The following is a 23842-nucleotide window of genomic DNA, read 5'->3' as shown; positions in this document are numbered from 1 at the left end:
TCCAAAGTATGTGTTTGAAGGAATAGATCACCCCCTCAAAAAATTGTAGTACAATTGTAGGATATTTTTAGTAAGTACATAATGTAAATGTATTTGTAGTATACTTAGCATGAAATAAAAGTATTTTAATAAAGCAAAAGGCCGAGCCATGGTTTGCAGTGAATTTATAACTGCTAAGGGGTGTTAAACCCACTTAGCTGTTATAAATTCACTGTAAACCATGGCTTAACAGGACTTCTTGCTTTTATAAAACAGTTATTCCATATACATAGTAAGGTTTCACAAAATAAAACAGAGCAAATAAATTGTAATAATATTATTAAAAACATTATTCTTCCACCAACCAATGTAGTACCTCAGAAACAGGTTGCAACAAGTGGTTGCCAAGCAACACAGATGTAAACAAAGTGTTTGTTTGTAGTGTAATTTACAACAGCTTCGAATGCGGCTCAACCAATCAGAATCAAGGACTGGAACTATCCATTCTATAATAAAGCTATAAACCCCAAGAAGCTGTGGTTTACAGTGAATTTATAACAGCTAAAGGGTGTTGTTAGGCACAATGTGAAATGGATTGCCTTAAACCCCCTTAGCTGTTATAAATTCAGTGTAAACGGGGCTAAACAGTTTCACGGGGCAGGTTATTCCGTATAGGTAGTAAGGTTTCACAATATAAAACAGAGCAAATAAAGTGTAATGATATTAATAAAAAAGGTATTCTTCCACCAAACAATGTAGTTCCTCAGAAACAGTTGTGGTTGCAAAAGTAAACAAAGGTGTATGTTTGTAGAGTAATTTACAGCAGCTTTAAATACGGCTCAACCAATCAGAATCAAGGACCAGAACTATCCTTTTTACAAATACATTTTAGTATATTTATTTTTCACTGGGGGTGAACCCCTCGGAGTGCACAGTCTGGAAAAACGATAGCACGGCGCAGATCATATGCGTGAACCCACGCACACCATAAAACGCATCGGATCCATTTGAATTCTCCACAGAATGCTGTATTTTATTGCAATATGGATGAGATTGTGGCTGTCAAATGCGGCTTTACCTAGCTCAACAGCTTTGGCCCAAGCTAATATAAACAAAACACCGTTGGCCATTTAATAAAAAAAGGGGATGGGACTGCCCATATGTCCCGCCCTCTCTTCCTGTTTCAGTTGAAATTACGTCACCAATAGAATAACGCAGCGTGTTAACGCAAAGCACTTCAGTGGACCTTTAAAATAATTAAAAGTTACAGTAAAGACATTAAACATTTACATAATGTTACAAAAGATTCCTGTTGCAAATGAACATTGGTTTATGTTCAAAGAATTTTATAATATGAAATGTTTCTTAAGCAGCAAATCAGCATGTTAGAATGATTTCTGAACGATCATGTGACACTGAAGACTGCAGTAATGCATTCTGCATTGCAGAAATAAATTACATTTTAAAATATTCAAACAGAAAACAGTTTTGTTAGATTGTAAATATATTTCACATTTTTGCTGGATTTTTGGTGAGCATAGGAGACTTTTTTTTTTTTTAAAAAAGAATTCCAAAAGTCTTACCAACTCCAGACTTTTAAACAGTAGTGTATATTTTGTATAATTAAGCTTTGAAAATAAGCATCATAAAAGCATCATAAACATAGTCCATGTGAGTTCTGCTCTGACATCCACCCCATTTCTCACTGGCATGTTGATGAGTCATTTGAACTATTTTTGCATTACTGAAGTTTTATTGCTTCAGTTCTCATTCATTGTAATTGTAAGGACATCTCAATCAAAGTTGCTAGACACTTTGCACAACCATTGAGGAACTAGAACTTGAAGTGTGACACACAGTCATTTCTGAAAAATCCCATCCTTAAGATGAAAATCGAAGGGACGTATAAACCTTTGCGTGCAAGCAGCGAATCTTAGAGAGCGATTTAGGGACAGGCTATGAGGAGAGAAGGCCTTTGGTGCGGTGGTGAGCTCAGCCTCGAGACGTGTGGCCAACAGAACCGTTAGGGAAGTGGAACAGACGCAGAGATAATGACCAGCCAGACTCTCTCTCTCGTCTTAACTCATTGACAACCTTTATCCAAGTGTCTTCTGCGTGAACCGTTCTGGCTCCCCCGAGATCACAGGCTTCTGTAAGTATGTGCTAACTACAGTGTTTCCTGCACCGCGTTTCTACGGTAAAAGAAATATTTTTCCAGAAATGCGAGCTTGCAGTCTGAGTTATGATGAGGTATCGCATGTATCGTGAAACAAAGCCAAGACACGTCTTTCTGTTGCGTGTTACGTGTCTCTATTGTCTTTACTAGCTGCACTCAAAAACAAACATATAGTGTGAGCAGTTTAGCCTGATTTATTCTTATCAGGTGATTCTATTTGACTCCATTTATGAATTAGTCAAAATAAACCATGATATGTTCATGTAGAATTGCATTAAAAATACACATTTACAACAGAGTTCAAAGAAAACGATAAAACTGTTTCCTAAATTAAATTATGGAACTGGAATCATTCAGGCATACCAGCTTCCATATGCTAACAAACTTTAAAATAAGTGATCTTTATGTGTTCCTGCTATTTTATTAGTGTACAAGAATCATTTTCCCTTATCGTATTCCCAGAAAAGGTTTGTTTCTCAGTGGCTCAGACCTGTTGGAACAGGCAGCGAGTCCCTCATTGATGGCAGCAAGCGTGTCCAGAGGGCAGTTACTGACATCGGCCCCCTTATTGCACACTTCTTTATCTTACCCTTTGCTTCTGTGTTCCCTTGCAGTTGGGCGATAGTTCATTTACAACCGTTTCTATTTGCACATTTTATTACAGGCCAAATAAATTAATCATTCCTTCATCTGAATTCATCATATTTTAGATCTTAGAATTCACCAGCAATGACAAATGGCTAAATTAAATTACCAATAACTAGAATTTTAGTATTTACAGTACTGTAATTTTACCAGTAATAGTATCTGCAATCATGTCTGCTATGGAGATACAGCTTTTAATTAATTTTTATTTATTTATTAATTTTTTTTATTATATATTATTTTATATACTTATTAAAATATATTATATAAATATAATATTATTTTGTCCTCCTATCTGGTTTATTAATAAATACCTTTATTTAGTTTTATTGTGTTATTCTTTTTTCTTTTCCTTTCTTTTATTTTTTGCATGTTATTTAATTTATAAAAAAGTTTAGGAATTAATAATTCCTTCATCTGAATTTATCATATTTTAGATTTTAGAACAGTTCACCTGCGATGACCAATAGCTATATAGTATTTACTATAATAATTTTACCAGCAATAATATCTGCAATTAAGTCTGCTGCAGAGATAAAGCTTTTAATTAATTGTATGTTTTTGTAGTTATTTGTATTATATGTTATTGTATAGGTTATTGTACATTTATATGTAATAAAAAATCTTTTTTATTTTAATATTTGAATTTTTTTCTTTATTTTCTACACGTATAGCTGCTTTTGTTTTATATTTTATCCTTCTTTATTAAGAAATAATTTTAGTTTTATTTATATATTATAAAATTATATTATTTATCTTTTATTATTTGTTTTTTAAAATTCTTTTCTACATATTATTTTTTTATATTTTATTTTATATTTTATTACTAAATTTTCTTCTTTTCTACATGTATAGCTGCTTTTGTTTATATATATTTTTTTTGTCCTGCAATCTGGTTTCTTAATAAATAAATAATTAGTTTAGTTTTATTGTTTATTTACTTATTTATATTGAAAATTATATTTTTTTTATATTTCTTTATTTTTAATTCCTTTTCTATATGTTTAGCTGCTTTTATTTTTATATTTATTTCTAAAATTAATGAACTAGTAATTTATTTAGTTTTATTTATTTATATATTTATTTATTTGCTGCTTTTATTTAATTGGCTGATGATCAAGAACAAAAAATCATCACTTTTTGGACTGTTTCTCTTGTTTTTAGTTTGGCTTGTTGACCGTATCATCTGTTTGTTCTGGTTACTTCCTGGTTTCCCCAGTAATGGAAGTTGCATCTTTGCAAAATCTCTTTACAGGCTCTCGCATGTACCAGCAGCCAAGATTCCTTTCCAGAGCATGATCGCGAGCTGCACATTTAAGGGTCGTGGAGTGTGACGTTTAACTTAAGCGTATCCGAATATCTGTAGCACATGCTTCACTTTAAAGCAGTCACATTCTGCACTTTGGTTGCATTTTATTCCTTTCCTCTGAAGTCCATTGTAACGTTAGTCAAGGTTTCTTGCACCAGAACAATTGTGATTTAGCATTGCATGACCATTATCCACCCTTTCTTTGACCCTTTAACACTTCGTGTTTTTGCTACTGTACCTTTAAGAAGTTTCTATAAAAGACATTTACGATTGACTAACCTCCACATACTCGCACAGCTCTCTTTTATTTTGGAACAGAAAGAAAAACCCTGTTTTCTAGGATTACTATTACTGTATTTTTGCAGTTCTTGTTGAAAATCCCATGCTGTTTTACATATGTTTGTACTGTGCATTATGGAAGTTTACTTTATTCTCTTTTCTTTAATTTTGCACACATGTGCACACGTCAGTCGGCAGGCTCAAAAATTCAAACAAATTCTCTTTCATTGCTCAGCGAGGCCTTCAATTCCAGTGACCCTCGCTCGCTTGTCATCGGTCTGCTCTGAATAAGTCACCTCACTCTTTAGGGCTCTCCATATAGTCTGCTGATGACAGAGTGATGAACACGGGTGTGAAAACCTTCCCCTTACTGCTCGCCCAACATATCGCCGCCTCACAAAATGCCTTTTATTTACACGTTCCACAGGGTCCCTCGTTCCCATGTTGTCTGTCTTGTAAAAACAGGACACATAGTTTCCAGCGTAGGATAATGACAGACGAATCCTGTCAGTAATGGTGGGACTTTCACGGTGCTGCTTCTCGTTTGACCAAATACTGAACTAAAGCCACATAATCTGTGCGTGTCCGTACGTGCAGCCTGTCGCTGAACTTTTGCCTTCGATAGAAATGGCTCGACTGCGTTTGAAGAAATGCAGAGATCTGCGCTGAGGCGTTTGCTTGTTTACATTGTGGTCACAATAGTGCGTGTGTATTTGTTTGGCTCTGTGTGACTATCAGCAGCCCCCTAAAAGACACGCAACTCAAGACCCAGGAGGCCATCTGCTTTTTCCCTCTTTTTTTTCTCCTGGTTTTACAGCAAATATTTGGTGTTTGACATACCAGTGCACTGACCAAGTGCTTCCGCTTCTTGTTTCTGCATTCGTAGGGTCAGTACCGGCCTTCAGACCTTCTGTGCCCTGAAACGTACACTTGGGTGCCCATCGAGAGATGCATCCCCCGCCTTGACATCTCTGCTTACTCTCGTCTCAATGAAAACGCCCAAACAGGTGAGTCTTCAGTGGGATTGTAAATACATAACAAAGCAAATCCACTGTCATGGTGTCATCTCAAAAAAGAATATCTAGGTCATTTTTTGTAAGTAGTTTGTAATAATTATTAATATTATTTTTTTACTTAGTTAATATTAAAAGAACGAGATTTATTTATTTATTTATTTTTGCTGTTTTTACCTTTTTAATGACATTTTCTCACCAAATTTAAATTACTGTGATTCATCCGTTGCTTTACTTTATCTTTACTTGTTTATTTTAACATCATTGGTTTACACTGATTTTGTTAACAAATGCATACAGGCACTCCAATAAATACCAGCATGAATTGTTTTTGTTTTTTGTTTTTTTTAAATGTATATTTATATATTTAGTTTTTTTATAATAATTTGTAAATGTATAATTAATAATATTCTTACTATTAACAATAATAATAATATATGCACTATTTTCAGACTTAAGACTAAGTTTTAATTGTTATATATCAATAATAAAGTATAAAAATATTGTTTTAATCATTTTAAACATTATTACTATTATTATTATTATTATTATTATTATTATTATTATTATTATTATATTTAAATATATTTTTATATATTTCATATATTATAGAAATAATATTATTTAATATTTTTTAATTTAAAATATAACTCATTTTATATCCTAGTTTAAGTCTACAATATGTTTTATTTTCTATAAACAAAATGGATATTAGCTAAATAAATATTTCTTATGTTTTTCCTTTGATTTTTGGAATTAAATTTTACCCTGACAAGTTGTAACCTTTCTATAATAATAATAATAATAATAATAATTACAATAATAATAATTTTAATTTATGTATTAAATATATAATTATATATCAGTAACAGTAAATAATCAGTTATAATTATTGTTTTAATAGTGTATTATTGTTATGAATATATTTAAATATAAGTAAATATATTTTTATACATTTAATATATTAAAACAATATTATTTTATTATTAATATATAATTTTAATTATTTTATATCCTATTGTAAGTCTAAAATATATATATTTTTTTATGCAAAATAGATATTAGCAAAATAAATATTTCTTATGTTTTTCCTTTGGAATGAAATTTTACCCTGACAAGTTGTAACCTTTCTATAATAATAATAATAATAATAACATATTAAATAAATATATTAAAAATATGATATATCAGTAATGATAAGTTAATAAATGATACATCTTATTTTAATAGTATAATATTATTAATATATTTTAATTTAAATATATATTTAAGATATGTAATATATTATAAGAATAATATTATTTTATTGTTTAATATATCATTTTAATAATTTTATATCCTATTTTGTCTTAAATATGCTTTTTTTCTATAAGCAAAATAGATATTAGCTAAATAAATATTTCTAATTTTTCCTTATTTTTGGAATGAAATTTTACCCTTACCAGTTGTAACCTTTGTATAATAATAATAATATTAAAATACATTAATGTATTTTAATTTAATTAATCATATGATATTTTAGTATTTTTTTATGTGTGATTTTAATAGTTTTTATGTTCTGTATTAAACCTAAAATAGGCTTCATTTTCTATAAACAACATAGAATTCCTATTTTTTTTTTCTTGAGGGGATAAATTTTCACCCGTTTTTTTAAACCTTTTTCGATTCATCCACTCTTTCCTTTTCTATTACACATGTTCAGAAAGATCCTGTAGTTGAACCTGTAAATATGCAAAGACATTGGCAGCTCTTCCCTTTTCCAGAGCCAATGTGACAGGACCTCTCGACGAAGTTGTAGGTTCAGCCAACCTTCCCCTAACACAGCTGACTAAGCTTATCAAATGCAGTCTGTTTAGTATCAGAATTGCAGCAGGTTATTGGACTCTGGGTCAGAATGAGTGAAATCCATTTGAGATCCATCACAGTTTCGGGAACCTCTCCATTTGACCACGTCATGACACTTTACTGTCAGACTTACTAATCAGTTTGACACGTCCGTAGAGTCGGTAGCGTCAGTAGCGGCCAACTGTAAATTAAGAACATTTCCCATGACTCTAATTATCAATATACGTCATTTGTGTCTGCTTAATAATGGTAGCCATTCTGCAGACTTGCTCCTTGGATGCCATTTCGTTGGAGCTCGATTTGTAAACCGTCAACTGTGTTTATAGATCTCAGATCTGTGAACAAAAGGAAGGGTGCGCTGGTCCTGCGAAACGTGTGTTGAAATAACAGGACTGGTTCCAGGCATGGAGAGCCTCCAGGATTCTGGAGCGGCAGTCAAGCGGGGTCAGTGCTGTGGTCACGGCCCAGAACTGTGGGCTTGATGACGATGATAATAATAATAATAATAATGTCAGTACCGACAAGCAGACGCCATGCCTGGACCGAAGAGGGAGGGAGAGGTGCTGATGAATAAAAGAGAGTTCATGCTCTTCTTCTTTTTTCTGATGTTTCTGATTTTTATAGCAGTCTAAACTTTGGACACACCTTCTCATTGTTTATTCGTATTGTTTTTCACTTTTTAGAATAATAGTAAAGTCATGGAAACTATGATATAACACAAATGGAAGCATGAGATGATGTAGTGACCAAAACAATCCTTTATATTTGAACTACGCATTGGTGTTTCATCAGCCAACTTTATGAAAATGTATTCCGAGATGCTTTTTAAATGTTCCTGCACATTTGTTGATGCTTTTCTTGAGTTCAAAAATTCAATTAAAACATGTATTTATAAAGACGTTTTTAGTTAGGGTGATAATTGTTTTTAAACATAATTGAATTGCAGTAATTTTGTTAAAAACTGCATACAGGCCAACAAATGCTAACACGTATTGTTTATTTATATTTGTTTACATTTATTATTATAATAATGAAAAAAAAAAAAAAGTGTGTGTCTGTGTATATACACTGCCATTCAATCAATGCCATGTTTTGAAAGAAGTCTTTTCTGCTCATCAAGGCTGCATTTCTTTGATTTTAAAAAATACAGAAAAAAACAGTAATATTGTGAAAAATTATTGCAATTTAAAATTGTGGTTTTCTATTTTTATATACTTTAAAATAGAATTTATTCCTGTGATGCAAAGCTGAATTTTCTTCAGCCATTACTCCAGTCTTCAGTGTAACGTTGATACTTCAGAAATCATTCTAATACGCTGATTATTTTCAGTGTTGAAAACAGTTGTGCTACATAATATTTTTTGTAAGCTGTGAAACATTTTTCAGAACAGCGTTTATTTAAAATAGAAATCTTTTCAACAATATACACTACAGTTCAAAAGTTAAGGGTCGTTATTTTTTTTTTCTTTCTTTTTTAAACAGAAATTAATACTTTTATTCAGCAAGGATGTGTTAAATTAATAAAAAGTGATAGTAAAGACTTATATTGTCAGAAAAGATGTCTGTATAAAATAAATTCTGTACTTTAAATTCTGTGCTTAATGCTTACGATTAGACTTTATTTTTATATAGAAATTACAACTACAAATGTAAAATATTATTTTTTTTTTTTTTTTATTATTTTATTATTATTATTATTATTCATTTATATTGTTTTAACACTTATTTTAGATATAAAAAGGCTTCATTTTCTACACTGTAAAAAACAATTTGTTGAGTCAACTTAAAATAATATGTAACCTGGCTGCCTAAAATTTTTGAGTTTAGTCAACTCAAAAAAAGTTTATTCAACTTGAAATGTTAAATTATACTAAGTGACAACTTTGAGTTGAATCAACTTCAAATTTTAAGGCAGCTGGGTTACTTACCCATCTGTTAAGTTTAGCAAACACAAATATCTAAGTTGTTACTTAGTACAACTTAACATTGCAAGTTGACTAAACTTATTTTAGTTGACTGAACTTAAAATTTTAAGGCAGCAGGGTAACAAATTATTTTAAGCTGACTCAACAACTTGTTTTTTATTTTTTACAGTGTATAAGCAATTTTTTTAGGTGCAGTTTTTGACCCATTTTGAGATTCATCCACTGCGCCACCTTTCCTATTGCATATGACTCAGAGACTCAGACTCCATTTCCTCCAACATCCATTTACAATATAGTTTTATGCAGAAATTCGAACATAGGACTATCTTTGTAGCAAATTCAGTTAAGTCAAAACGTGTGTCTAGATATCTATCTGTTTTTTACTGTTTATAGTCTTTAATCTAAGTGTTTTGATCGTGAAAAGAGGGCGTTACATACCTGAATGGAGTCGGAGAGACTGAAAAGTATGAGGGATTTGTGACGTCAGTTGAAAAGCAAAGCCACTGCAGAGGCAGAGCAATAAAAAAAAGTTAATACATTTTCACAAAAGATTACGAAGGTATCTTTACTTAAATAGTAAATAGGTTACGTTTAGTGCCTCATGATCAAGCCCGTAAAATTCAGAAAAGAGTTTCTTAGAATCTCAGAAACAGCCGGCTTTCACAAAGCTCTGTCCGTGTTTGTAAAATATTTTGCCTAACTTGATTATTTAGCGATCAGTAAAAGTGTAGTTCTTGGAGCCCAACTCATTTTAATGTTTAAATCGGTTACACGAAATTCCTTAGATTATTACATTTAAATTATAGCACAGAAAACACTGGTGTGCTTATGTAATCCGAGAGGCTGATGGAGTCTGTGTTGTTTATATTACCCTGTTAAATCAGGATGTGCCACTCTAACCCACACTAGGGGTGTCTGTGCTCCTCTGACTTTAGATGTTGTCTCTACACAAAGATCTGTTTTTCCACTATTTAAAGAGCAGGATTTATAGCGGCATTTCTGTTATTTTGTCAGCATTGTGAATTCGTATTTGGTGCTGGGTGATACAGGCAGAGGATGAAGGAAACATTGCCTTTAGGACGCCCCAGACACGTCCACCCCGGAAAGACCCACAGTGCATTTATTTTTCCTTCTCATTGTGATCTTTATCCATTCATACCCTCATGTCTGTTTTATGTCAGACGTCCCCTCCAAACACAATGTTAAAAGAGTAGTTGACCCAGAAATGAACGAACTGTCATTATTTACTCACCCTCATGTTGCTCCACACTTGTATGCTGATATTTCTCCCTTTGAGCTCATATACACAAAAAACTTTAGATATACACTGCCATTCAAAGGTTTGTAGTAGATGTTTTTGAAACAAGTATCTTTTGTCCATCAAGGTTGCATTTATTTGGTCAAAAATACAGTAAAAACTATAAAATGTTGTGACATATTATTGCAATTTAAAATAACTGGATTGAACTTGAATATATGTGACCCTGAAACACAAAACCAGTCACAAGGGTCAATTTTACAAAATTGAGATTTATACATCATCTGAAAGCTAAATAAGTAAACTTTCCATTGATGTTTGTTAGGATAGGACAATATTTGGTCGAGATACAACCATTTGAAAACCTGGAATCTGAGGGTGCAAAAAAAAAAAAAATCAAAATATTGAGAAAATTGCCTTTAAAGTTGTCCAAATAAAGTTCTTAACAATGTATGTTACTAATCAAAAATCAAGTTTTCATATATTTACAGTAGGAATTTTACAAAATATTTTCATGGAACATTATCTTTATTTAATTTCCTAATTATTTTTTGCCATAAAAGAAACATCAATAATTTTGACCCATACAATGTATTTTTTTTATACCCCAGCGATTTAAGACTGGTTTTGTGGTCCAGGGTCACATATTTTAAAATGTAATTTATCCCTGCAATGCAAAGCTGAATTTTCAGCATTATTACTATAGTCTTCAGTGTCACTTGATTCTTTAGAAATCATTTTAATATGCTGGTTTGCTGCTCAAGAAACATGATTATTATTATCAGTGTTGTAAACAAGTGCTGCTTTATTTTTGTCAAAACTGTAATACATTTTCTTCAGGATTTAAAATAGAAAGTTAAAAGAACTGCATTTATTTGAAATAGAAATATTTATTAACAATGTAAAAGTCTCAAAGTTACTCTCACTTTTGAACAACTTGCTGAATAAAAGCATTCATTTCTTTCAAAAAAAAAAAAAAAAAACCTTTTGAGATTTTGAATGATGCTATATATTTTCCATACAGCTAAAAGGTCCAAAAATGGGCAAAAGATTTTGATTTTTATTTCAAAAAATTTGATAAAAAAGGGGGGTAGAGTAAATTTTCAATAAATAAATAAATAATAAAAATGATATCTTAACCAATTTTTGACTAATTTCACCTTTTTCTATTGGTTAAATATTTTGTTTCCTTTTTAAAGAAAATATATATGGGTTTTAACAACATTAGCAACATTAATAATGTTTTCTCCATTTCTAGGTAAACTATTCCATAGCATTTTAATCTCACCCATTTTATCATGCAGTTTAGCAGACTTTTCTTTTCTTCAGGTTCATCTGTCTTCACATTTGACCCCGTCAGCCTCGTAAACACACTGGGGCAAGTATAAGTGTGCCTGTACTTCTCTTGTGTGTAAATATTTAAGTTATAGCTGAGCGTTTGGATGTTAAATGTAGCGCTCTGGAACGGGGTTAAGGTAAAGGTCAAGGAGAGATTACGCTCAAGTTCAGCCGTTTGAACTCTTCTCTTAACCCATTGATGAAGAGTGTCAAAGCACTATGATCCTCATGGAAATGTCATGCAAGTTAATGATATGGTTTCCATTTGGAGTAGTGTGTCAGCTGCATATGGCATTACAGTTTTTTCCAAACCAGTCACAATGCAACAAGTGTCCAATAATTAATGTTAATTATTTTACCAAAACATATAAAATGCATGTTATTTTTTATTTTTTACTGACCTGAATATGATATTTCACCTAAAAGATGTTTACATATAGTCCACAAGAGAAAATAGTTTACACATGCTTGATTCTTACTTTGTTGTTACCTGAATGATCCACAGCTGTTTTTTGTTGTTGTTGTTTTTTTGTTCAGTTTTAGTTGTTCATGAGTTCCTTGTTTGTCCTGAACAGTTAAACAGCCCACTGTTCTTCATAAAAATCCTTCAGATCCCACAAATTCTTTGGTTTTTCAGCATATCTGAACCCTTTCCAACAATGACTGTATGATTTTGAGATCCATCTGTTCACACTGAGGACAACTGAGGGACTCATATGCAACTATTACAGAAGGTTCAAACACTCACTGATGCTACAGAAGGAAACACAATGCATTAAGAGCTTGGGGTGAAAACTTTTGAACAGAATGAAAATGTGTACATTTTTCTTATTTTGCCTAAATATCATATTTTTTTGTTCATTTAGTACTGCCCTTCAGAAGCTACAGAAGATACTTACCTGTTTCCCAGAAGATGAAATCAGTTAAATTTACTCTGATCTTCAAATTCAAAAAATTTTCACCCCTGTCTCTTAAAGGAGAAGTCCACTTCCAGAACTACAATTTACAGATAGGATGTTATCCAAGGTGTTCGTGTCTTTCTTTCTTCAGTCATAAAAGAAATTGTGTTTTTTGAGGAAAACATTTCAGGATTTTTTTCCATATAATGCACTTTTCCTTTAATGCATGATTTTTCCTTCTGGAGCATCAGTGAGCATTTGAACCTTCTGTAATAGTTGCATACGAGTCCTTCAGTTGTACTCATTGTGAAAAGATGGATCTGAAAATCATACAGTCATTGTTGAAAAGGGTTCAAATACACAACAATGCTGAAAAACCAATTTTTTCTGCAGAACAGCAGGCAGTTTAACTGTTCAGGGCAAACAAGGAACTCATGAACAACTATCACTAAACAAAAAAACAGCTGTGGATCATTCAGGTAACAACACTGCATTCATTCTTTTAAACAGTCATTTTTATAAATGTAGCTATTATTTTCTCTTGTGAACTGTATGTCATGTAAAATATCTTATTCAGGTCAGTACTAAATAAAAAATAACATGCATTTTGTATGATCCCTCTTATTTTGGTAAAAAAAATATTTTGCAGATTCTGCAAGGTGACCTCACTGTAAATGTTACATGAAGCAGGATTTTCGACCAATCAGGTTCACTCTGGGCGGGTCTCAAGTGTCCAGCAACCAGTAAAATATTGTGTATTGCTTGTCATAGTGTCGCTAGTTAGGACAAAACAAAGATTAACATAGAAGAGGGAGAATTTATCACATCGTGCCTGGTTAGGGAACGTGTTACGGCGTCTCTTTTTTTCGAAGTCAAAACCGCGAAGGTTACGGATAGGATATATTCTTAAGTCTATAAATTGTTTTTGTTTTTTGTTTTTTCAACAGTGATGCCAGTAAGAATGAGCTCATCGCAATCCTCATGGCTTCCCACACATTTCGTACTGGTTTTGCTCGCAGAGCTTGGGAGGCCCTCGGTCTTGTTTGACCTACCTCTGCGCTGACTGGCAACCAGACGCGGGCCTTTATTTCCCCCAGTGTTTTTAAATCGTTCTTGTGGTGCCTCCAGTCCTACATGACCTGTTGTTCTTGGCCAGACAGACCAACTATTTCAGGCCTGTTTCTCAGCAGAGCTCAAGGCCAGCGGTCTGACGGTTGGTTACAAGGTCGATGTTTGGATTCTGTGGAAGCCACATCGGAGCCGCATCAGGAACCTAATGTAGAAACGGCTGTTATAAACTCCATGCCCTCTTTCGAAAACTGAGAAGAATATGATGCTTTTTATTAATCGCTGAGGTCATTTTGAGCTTGAGGTTAAGATCGCTCATAGCTCTTAAAGTGATTTGGTTGTTTACTCGTGGCATTCCAAACATGTATCACTGTATTTCTTCTGCTGAACAAAAAAGAAAAAAAGTCTCTGTGTTTTTGTCTATACAGTGGAAGTCATTGGGAACCAATGTTTGGTTTCCAACGTTCTTCAAAATACATTTTTATGTTCCACAAAGAAAATCATACAGTCAAGATGTGGAAAGTGGTTTGGAACAACATGAGAATGATTAAGTGATAACAGCATTTTCATTTTTGGGTGGAGTGTCTTTATACATTTATGTATGTGCATCGAGACAGGTTTGATGTCATTGGTTCTCATGTGCATGAGAAGTGATTTTAAACACTTAAACACTTTAAAAGTCTTTAAAGTTGATTGCTTTAAATTACTTTAAACGAATTAGCATTTTCCGTCAACTGTTGCTTTATTTTTTCATTGTCATCTACATGAAGCGGTGTGGATCTAACCCTGCGGTTCAGACTAGTTGTTCTCGTTGTAGCTGTGATATGTGATACAGTACTGGTGGTCTATCTGACATAATGTATTTTCCTGATCTAACAAATCTTTCATCCTCTGCGGTCCTCGACCAACACGTGATCGTGATTGATTGAGTTTGTCTGAGTTCAGAGTTGAAACTAAAACATTCTGTCAGGGGCCTCTGTGATTGGAGAAAACAGTACCGAATGATCAATCCAGGGGATGAAGCTCACTTTAATGAAGTGTCTGTGGAGTATGTTTACTCACATACTGCTTAAACTCTTCAATCATGGGGTTACTGCCTGATAAGGTAAATCTGGCTGTGAGTCTGTATTGTATTTGTCTGGATCTGTTTATCAAGAGCTTGTGGAGTGGACCAGGCCAGTGACAGAGTACCAGACTGACCTTTTGAGCTTATCCAGACTGACAGGATTCAGGTCATGTCAGAATAATTATGAATGCAACAAAATTGTTGTCAAACTCGCGATTTTATTTGGCTTTTTTGGCTTTGTTTACACTGCTCTGATTTGTTTTTCAAATTCAGTCTTTGGGTTGACAGTCTAGGCTGAATCTACAGCAACATGGCAAAAGAAACTATAATTCATCTGATTTGTGCGTTTAAAGTCTGAATTAAATGTGATGAGAAAAATAAACACATTTTTATTGTGTTGTATTCACTGCCAACACGCAAAGTTATCGGTCTGAATCAGTCTAACAAATTACTTTCTGAATCTGTCAGAGCGGTTGCTGAATTAATGTTACTTGCTGGATGAATGGATATTTATGTCATAATTTGTAGTTAGAGTTACGTTGCTGGCCAAATATTTCGAATAATTAAGATTTTTTTAGTGTGTTTGAAAGAAGTCTCCTGCTCACCATTCAAATGCAGTAAAAATAATATTGTGAAATGTTATTGCAATTTAAATCAACTGTTTTCTATTTGAGCATATTTTAAAATGTAGTTTACTCCTGTGATCAAAGCAGAATTTTCAGCATCATTACTCCAGTCTTCACTGTCACATGATCCTTCAGAAATCATTCTAATATGCTGATTTATTAAGTATTTCAAACTTTTTACTGGTAGTGTACATATGCACAGAAAAGTTTGAATAAATAGTTTTAATATGTTGCAAAAATGTGTTTCTCTAAGAAGCTTCTGAAGTTACTCCAGAACTCCTCCTCTTTGAGGAGCGTGCCGGGATGTCAGAAACCTCTTTGGTCAGCCATCGCTCTCATTCCAGAGAAAGTTCGATTTATCACCTTTGGCCTTTGACCCCGGGACAGATCTGCCCCCGAAGCAGCGTGTCGGTGAACCTCCGGCGCGGCTGATTGAGAAAGCCTGATGCCGCTTGACGGGAGTGTTAATCGAGTTAGAGGATGGATGAATGGAGTAAGAATGGGTCGGGGGAAGGAGTGTGTTTATATACAGAGCGGATGTTTGGATTGTCTGAGAGAAAAGAGCCCAACTGTCGTGACGGCTCTGTACAGTGTTATTGTCGTGCCTAATTGAGCAGCTAAAAGCTTTCATTCTGAACTGTTTATTGCTGTTTGATATCTCAACACCGCTTTCATTTTCTTTTACTCTCAAGGTCTTATGTATTTGCTGAATGTGATGTATAGTGTATGTGATGTCATGACATCAAAATTTGATTCTGTTGGTTATATAATACAGTGGCATGCGAAAGTTTGGGAGCCCCTTGCAGAATTTTGAAAATGTGAATAATTTTAATTAAAATAGAGAGATCATACAAAATGCAAGTTATTTTTTATTTAGTACTGTCCTGAGTAAGATATTTTACATAAAAGATGTTTACATATAGTCCACAAGACAAAAAAAAAAATAGCTGAAATTATTAAAATAACCCCCTTCAAAAGTTTGGGAACCCTTGGTTCTTAATACTGTGTGGGGTTACCTAGATGATCTACAGCTGTTTTTTCGTTTTGTGATCCTACAGGTCCTGCAGATTCTTCAGTATTCCAGCATCTTTTGCATATTTGAACTCTTTCCAGCAGTGACTGTATGATTTTGAGATCCATCTTTTCACACTGAGGACAACTGAGGGACTCAAACACAACCATTACAGAAGGTTCAAACATTCACTGATGCCCCAGAAGGAAACATGATGCATTAAGGGGGGGGGGGGGTGAAAACTTTTGACCAGGATGAAGATGTCCAGATTTTTCTTATTTTGTTGAAATATCATTCTTTTTCCATTTAATACTGCCCTTCGGAAGTAACAGAAGGTACTTGCATGTTTCCTGGAAGACAAATTAAGAACATTTCAAAAAGTTTTCACCCCCAGCTCTTAATGCATCATGTTTCCTTCTGGATCATCAGTGAATGTTTGAACCTTCTGTAATGGTTGTGGTTGAGTCCCTCAATTGTCCACAGTGTGAAAAGATGGATTTTAAAATCATACAGTCACTGCTGGAAAGAGTTCAAATATGCAAAAGATGCTGGAAAACTGAAGAATCTGCAGGACCTGGAGGATTTTTCTGAAGAACAGCGCTCAGTTTAATTGTTCAGAACAAACAAGGGACTCATGAACAACCATCACAAAACAAAAAAAAACAGTCATAGATGATCCAGGTAACCACACACAGTGTTAAGAACCAAAGGTTCCCAAACTTCGAAGGGGTTTATTTTAATGATTTCAGCTATTTTTTTGTCTTGTGGACTATACGTAAACATCTTTTACGTAAAATATCTTACTAAGAACAGTATTAATTAAAAAATAACATGCATTTTGTATGTTCTCTCTCATTTAGTTAAAATTCACATTTTCACAGATTCTTCACATGCCACTGTACATTCATTAAGCTGTTTCAGATTTGTGATTCATTATAAAAATCACTCCTAAGAGTCATTTGTTCATGAATCATGAATGTTTGCATGCAGCCTGTCAAAACAACAATATAAGAATTTGCTGTTTATTGTTTTGTAATACCTAATATCATGACATTTAATTTAGACCAAAAATTCATAAACTTTTTGTCTTTGTAAAATATGCCCACCTGAGTTGCATAATACCATGCTGAGCATGTATTCTCACGCATTTTAGATGCATTCACTTGGGTTGTCTCTTTAAAATGCTAATGTATTATGCAACCTGTTTACCCGAGAGGACTACGGCCCTCAGTTCTCTATTCAAGGTATCACATTTGTGCTGATTTCGAATTTTGGCTTGACTTGAATTTTAAACTCGAAGCTTATTTAATTCCAGGAACTACTGTTTGCATGCAAAAGAAATGCCAGTGGATGAATACATGAAGACGTGCAGTATAAAAGTATAAAGTAAGCTTTCGTGCAGTACCTTTCTGGGACAGAAACCGAGCATTGAGCGCCTGAAGGGGTTTTCCAGGGAATGTTTTTTTTTTCTTTTTGAGTGGAAATAATAAAGCTCTCAATGTTTAGTTTGGGGGTGTAGGCAGGGGCTTCATACGGTTATGAGAGAACATCCAGAACTTGCTGTTCACGGGTCTCGTCTGCTCTTCATTTATCATAATTTATTGGATGTAGTGTGATGGACTGCCAGCTACCTCTCTTTTTCCCCTCTCCTATTTTTTTCCTCTCTCGCTCACTCTTTTGCTGTCCGTCTTCCTCGCACTCTATTTATCCGGCTATATCTGTCTGCGTGCTGCTATCGTCTTACAGTCTGGAGTAGCTCGCATCTTTCTCCATTACAGACCGGGATCAGGTCAGATCAGATGCAGAACATACAGATTTGTGCACTTATAAGGCCTCTTCAGAATCTGATAACAAAATATTAACACACATTTCATTTGTTTGAAAGAAAGATGTCGACAGGTTTGAAATCAAACAATAGATGTATTGTTCAAAATGAAGTGTGTGACTCATTGTGGTTGTCGTTGCCTTTTGTTTGCAGGTGTCATTTGATTTTATATATTGCATATGATGTAACGAAATTCAGACTTTTTTAGACATTGCATAAGTGTTCAAATACTTTCTGGGACCACAGTGTGCTAATCAATCTTGTTTCTTTTTTATTTTATTTTTCCCAACTTCTCTGTTTAAAAGAACATCTTATCCTAGGGTGGATTTTCCTACTAGTTCAGGCTGGATTATGTCGGTTAAAAACTGTGGTTCTGGTCAAATGGCGTTCAAAACGCAACATATGCTGGTCTTCTCAACAGTGTTTGCTCTTGTATTAAAATGAGAGAACAGTGTGGGTACTGTAGTTGTCGTGTTATATTTCATTTCTATTTTCCAACCCCCCCAACCAATCTTCCCTTTTCTCATTCCCTCAATCTCCCACAAAACCTGAAGCCAAGTTTGAACAGTGTCTGTGTGGTGGATGAGTTTTACTGGTTATATTACAGGGAAACAGTGAAAATTAAACCCTACCCCCTATGTATGTGAAATGATGAGGGCTAATTTACATTACCCAGCATCCCCATGAAATCTTTGTCAGCTGGCTTCCAGATGAGGCACTTCACAGAGTCAGAGCTGTGAGCCGGTGTCAGATCTGTTAATAACAATCATAACTTTCACCAAAAAAAAAAAGAAAAGAAAAACCCTAGCAATATATTGTTCCTCATCTGTCACTCTTGGCCTGGAGTTTTGCATATCCCAGTGTTTATTTTCCCTCATGTTCCTTCAGCTCTATTTAAGGCTGGTGGCCTATAGTTTGTGTATTTCTGTCAGTTTGTGCAATATTACATGATTTTCCCAGTGCTTTATGCCAGAATTTAATTTAGCGCAGTTTTGTGTCTGCTTCTTTCTTAGTATTTGAGTATGTTGTATTTCAAAGTATTTTAGTATGTTCTTTAGCTTCATTAAATTCACTTTTTAATTTTCGAATTCAGTTCCTGAATTTAAATTGAGGTGGCAAATGAGATGCAGAATTGCAATTTGAATTTGATCTGAAGTAGAATTCCAAATAATTGCAACATTCTAAATTATCCTTTTGATTTGGAATGTAACTGAAACGGACAGTTTCAAATGTTTGAATCCTGCTTCTTCAAATTTTGAATGTCAAAGTTCAAATTTTCAAAAACATTTAACATTTTTGAATGTTAACTTGACAAAGCCTCGTTTCATAGGGCCTTTGCTATGTGAGTTTGAGTTGATGTTGTAATTCTTCATTTGAGTTAGTCAGCCAGGCCTAGTGGTTTATTCTCTCCTATTTTAATGTCCTGTTGCCTTGGAGGGCCATTTTCAGGCTTCCACAAATGAGTGCTTCTTTTTTTCCCTTCTTCTTCAGCAATTCCTGTTTTAACAGCTCATGGGGGAAGGTGTTGGCTTCTTGACTGAATACGCAATGTGTGTCTGAATTTTGGCTTGCTGGAGTCAAGTCCTATAAACAAATGAGAACCGACCAAGCTGTTCCTTCACTGAAGGAGTCATTGTTACACGTTTCTGGCCGTTCTGCTCCGAGACGCTGGTTTTGGAACGGTTCTGCTTCTATGTTTGTGACGATTGAGGTCAGGCTGTAGTAACCCTGACTGACCCGGTGTCATCGCCTAAGGGTGGAGAGATTCTTTTTCATCTTCATACCTGGCTAATTGTGAGTTTGAATCTGCACCTGACCCTCATTTGAACCTTTGAGTTCAGGCCACATACGCTGATGTTTATCCCTCCACCCAGTGACTTCATGTTGTTTCAGTGAAGGATGTAAAATTGAAGTAGCTTTGTTAGTTGGAGCGCTGCCTTCCTTGGCTTTATTTTTAGGCAAAATTGAAAATGTGCTTGTGCTTCACAAAGCTAAGGTGTTGTGGTTGCTTACCTGGCTGTTTAATTCTGCCTTTGTAAGCTTTTCATTTGGCCAGACTACAAGGTAGCATTTTGTCTGTTAAAAAAAAAAAAACTAACTTTTATTCAGCAAGTATGCATTAAATTAGGCAAAAGTCACAGTAAAGACATTTAGAATGTTACGAAAGATTTCTGCTTCAAATAAAAGTGTCCTGAAAAAAATGTATCACAGTTTTCACACAAACATTAAGCAGCAAAACTGTTTTCAGTATTGATAATGTGTAATGTGTGCTGAAATCAGCATATGAGAATGATTTCTGAAGGATCATGTGACCATAAAGAGTAATAGCTGCTGAAAATTCAGCTTTGCATTTTAAAATATATTAAAGAAGAAAACAATTAAACAATTTGAAATAAGAACAATTTAAACAAAAACAATTTGAAATTGTAATAATCAACAATATTACAGTTTTTTTACTATATTTAATATATTGCAATTAATTCATGTAAAGTCTAAGATACTTTAGTTTTTAGAATTGAATTGAGAATGCATTTAATGTTGAGAATGCATTTAAATGTCCAATTAAGTTCCTGGATTTGTATTTGAATTTGAATTAAGGTGGCAAACAAAATGTATACTAGAATTCTAATAATTGCAACATTCACAGGGATTGTACAAGGTGCTTAAAGTGCTTGAAGTACTTGAATTTGACTGAAATTTAAGGCAGTGAAAAATAAATAGCAATATTTTTTAAAGAGGTATGTGAAAAGTGCTTGAATTATTGAAAAACAATGTATCTATGAAATAAGTGTTCAATTTTTTTCAATAAGCACGTATCTTTTCACGCAAAATTCAATAATTCAAAAAACATCAAACTTTTTTTTGCTTATTTCAGTTAATGTCAGAAATCTAGCAAGCCAAGCAAGTATTAGTACTGACAGTGTCGTGTAAACATGGCTGAAGACACAAAAATAAGAACAGATGAACCAAATCAATTGCTTCATTTATGCTGGAACCACTACGATTGATTCAAACTCATGACTTCGATCATTCTTTTTAAGCGATTCACTAGCAAAAGCCAGATCAAATTAAAAGAGCCATTCATTTATGAATTTCAACACTGCTTATAATGATTTTAAAAAACAAGTAGTGATGGGTGAAACTGAGCTTTTTGAAACTGAATCAGTTGTGTCACAAAGTGATTCACAGTTTTGAAGCGTTTCAATCAGATTGCGTATTGCGAATCATTTGTTTCAGATCAGGACTTTAAATCGTGTATCACGAATCATTTGATTCAGAATTTGGAACATGATTCACGAATGGGGTTGTGAATCATTTCGCGAATTGCATGATTCAAATCAAATGATTCGCAATTTGAAGTCCCAATCTAATTCACATGATTCACGATACGAGAAATTCCAGTCCAAGTCAAATGATTTGTGATCTATGCTCTGAGTCCTGATTTGAAATGATGGTTCATGAATCATTATTCAGATTGGGGCTTTGGAGTGCAGATCATGAAAAATTTGATTCAGATCGGGACTTCGGTGTGGGTTTGCGACTCATTTGATTCAGAGCGCAAATTATTTGTTTCAGATCAGGATTTTGGAGTGATTTCGCAAATCTTTTTTTTTTTTTTTTTTCAGATTTTTTTTCTTAAACAGTAGAAAACATCAAACCATTAAGGCAGTACAGTTATAAAAAGAAAGAAAGTGTACACAAATACAAATCTCTTAAGAAAATTAACTGTGGCTTTACTATAGTAAAAGTGTAATATGCTTTGTAATACATTAGTAGTAATGCTTTGCATATGCTTCACTTTATTTTTGCCATTTTTTATAGTATATTTTTATTAATTCATTTGTCTTTTTTTTTTTAAGAATTTGAAAGAGAAGATATTGTTTGATAAGTGAGAGATCTGATTCAGGTCCTTGAAAATCAAAAACTAGGGCTGAAAAAGTGCAGGAATTTCATTTTACAGCATCTCTATGAGCCGTGCATTCAAAAATGTTCTTTTTCAGTTAACAAAATTACTGTTACACACATTTCTTTGAATTTCAAAATTGAAAATGTAAACATCTTAGGTTTTTAGGGTTTGTCTAATCTTTCTCGTCTCTGTGTCTTTCTGTAGGTGATGCTCGTGCGTTGAAGGAACTGGGCAGGGCGTTAGTGCTCCACAGGAGAACAGTGATGCCCTATGCAGCCTACGCCCGTAAGCGGAAGGGATCGAACGACGAGAAGGAAGTGGAGCAGTACGCCAGTCTGGTGGGCCAGACATGTGCAGAGAGAATCCTGCTCTACAGAGCCTAGATTCCCTTTATACCTTACACCCGTCTGTCTATCTCACTTTCTCTGTCTGTCTTTCAGAACATGTAATTGTTTGTCCTCTTATACACTTGACTGTTTATTGTCTTCCTGATTATTTGCCTGCTTTTCATCTTAATTTTTTTTTGACTTTTTCCTTTTCCAGAAGTCTTTTCCCCATCTGTGTGTACAGTTTTGTTCTTTTTTTGTACTGCTGTGCTTTCCTCTACTCACCCAGTCTTTCGTAATCTCTTTGAACTCTACTTTTATATTTTCTGGCAAGCAGCGCTTTGTAATAATCACACTCGCACACATGCAACACGCACATGTTATCTCACATTGTATCCCAAAATATTACCCATTTACAACTCACCAATCACATCTAAACTAGCCGTATAACAAGGAATGATGTGCGACAGGGCAAACCCTTACTCTGAATTTATTTGGCTGGGTATTTCTAGACCGTCATGATCCTGAAACGCTTGGTGACAGATCACTGCTTTCCCAAAGTCTTCAATGTTCCTGATATTTATATTCGTGACTGATATTATCCAAAGCAGGTGCTATGACACAATGCAAGTCATACAATGAAAGACTTGTTACTGGCTTTGCTGGAGGGTTGAATCGGTCCATTTTCCTGTGGAACAGATTTTTCTTTTCTCACTTTGTCTTTTGGTTGAAGTAATAGCTTGAGTGCTTTTATTTTAATAATATTGTTTTGTTTCAAACAAAATAAAAAAAAGACATAATCTGCTGGTGTGGTCTTGGTTTGTTGACATTTGTGGCACTCGAAACACCAGGTTTTTTGTGTTCGAGCTCTAAAGCGTCTCGTCTCGTCCAGCTGTAGGTGACATTCTCTGGGCCGAACTCCAGTCCGCGTTCCTATGCTTCGGTCAGATCTGAAGAGTAATGTGTGAATGCTGATGCAGACAGCTGACTCACTCGCGTCTGGCCGGAGACGCTGTGTTTTGTCGGCAGAACTGGCTCTGGTGAGAAGGGGTGGGTGGCCTTGGTGCTGAACCAAGAGCGAGAGCCAGCTGTAGATCCAGAGAACGTGCGAAATGAACAGTGAAACCTCGGCAGGAGTCACCTGACGTCTGATGCAATCCATCATGTCTTTGGATAGCCACTTGAATAATGCTTAGTCTCAGCTTTTTACTATCTCAGCTTTTTCTGAACGCTTAAACAGGATTAGATTGTTTGGCTGACATTCAAAGTGGCCAACCAGTTTTGTTCTCATCAGAAACAGTTGACATCAGTCCAGAAGTACTGATATTGATCATCATTTCTCCAGT

General features: G+C 34.2%; 1 protein-coding gene across 4 annotated transcripts in view; it reads left to right on the top strand.

Moving 5' to 3' along the window:
- LOC127175356 (arginyl-tRNA--protein transferase 1) overlaps window positions 1–23296 on the top strand; it is a 99242-nt gene extending 75946 nt beyond the window's left edge. For all 4 annotated transcript variants that reach the window (XM_051126386.1, XM_051126385.1, XM_051126384.1 and 1 more), the window contains exons 11-12: window positions 5275–5395; window positions 22375–23296. In XM_051126386.1, coding sequence (XP_050982343.1) covers window positions 5275–5395; window positions 22375–22553 — 300 coding nt within the window. In that variant the 3' untranslated portion in view covers window positions 22554–23296. The remainder of the gene's footprint in view (window positions 1–5274; window positions 5396–22374) is intronic.
- The last annotated feature ends 546 nt before the right edge of the window (window positions 23297–23842 follow it).

The sequence above is a fragment of the Labeo rohita genome, chromosome 13 (assembly GCF_022985175.1).
Source record: "Labeo rohita strain BAU-BD-2019 chromosome 13, IGBB_LRoh.1.0, whole genome shotgun sequence".
NCBI classification, from domain to species: domain Eukaryota; kingdom Metazoa; phylum Chordata; class Actinopteri; order Cypriniformes; family Cyprinidae; genus Labeo; species Labeo rohita.
The sequence above is the reverse complement of the archived record's forward strand: the minus strand, read 5'-3'. Positions and strand labels throughout refer to the sequence as shown.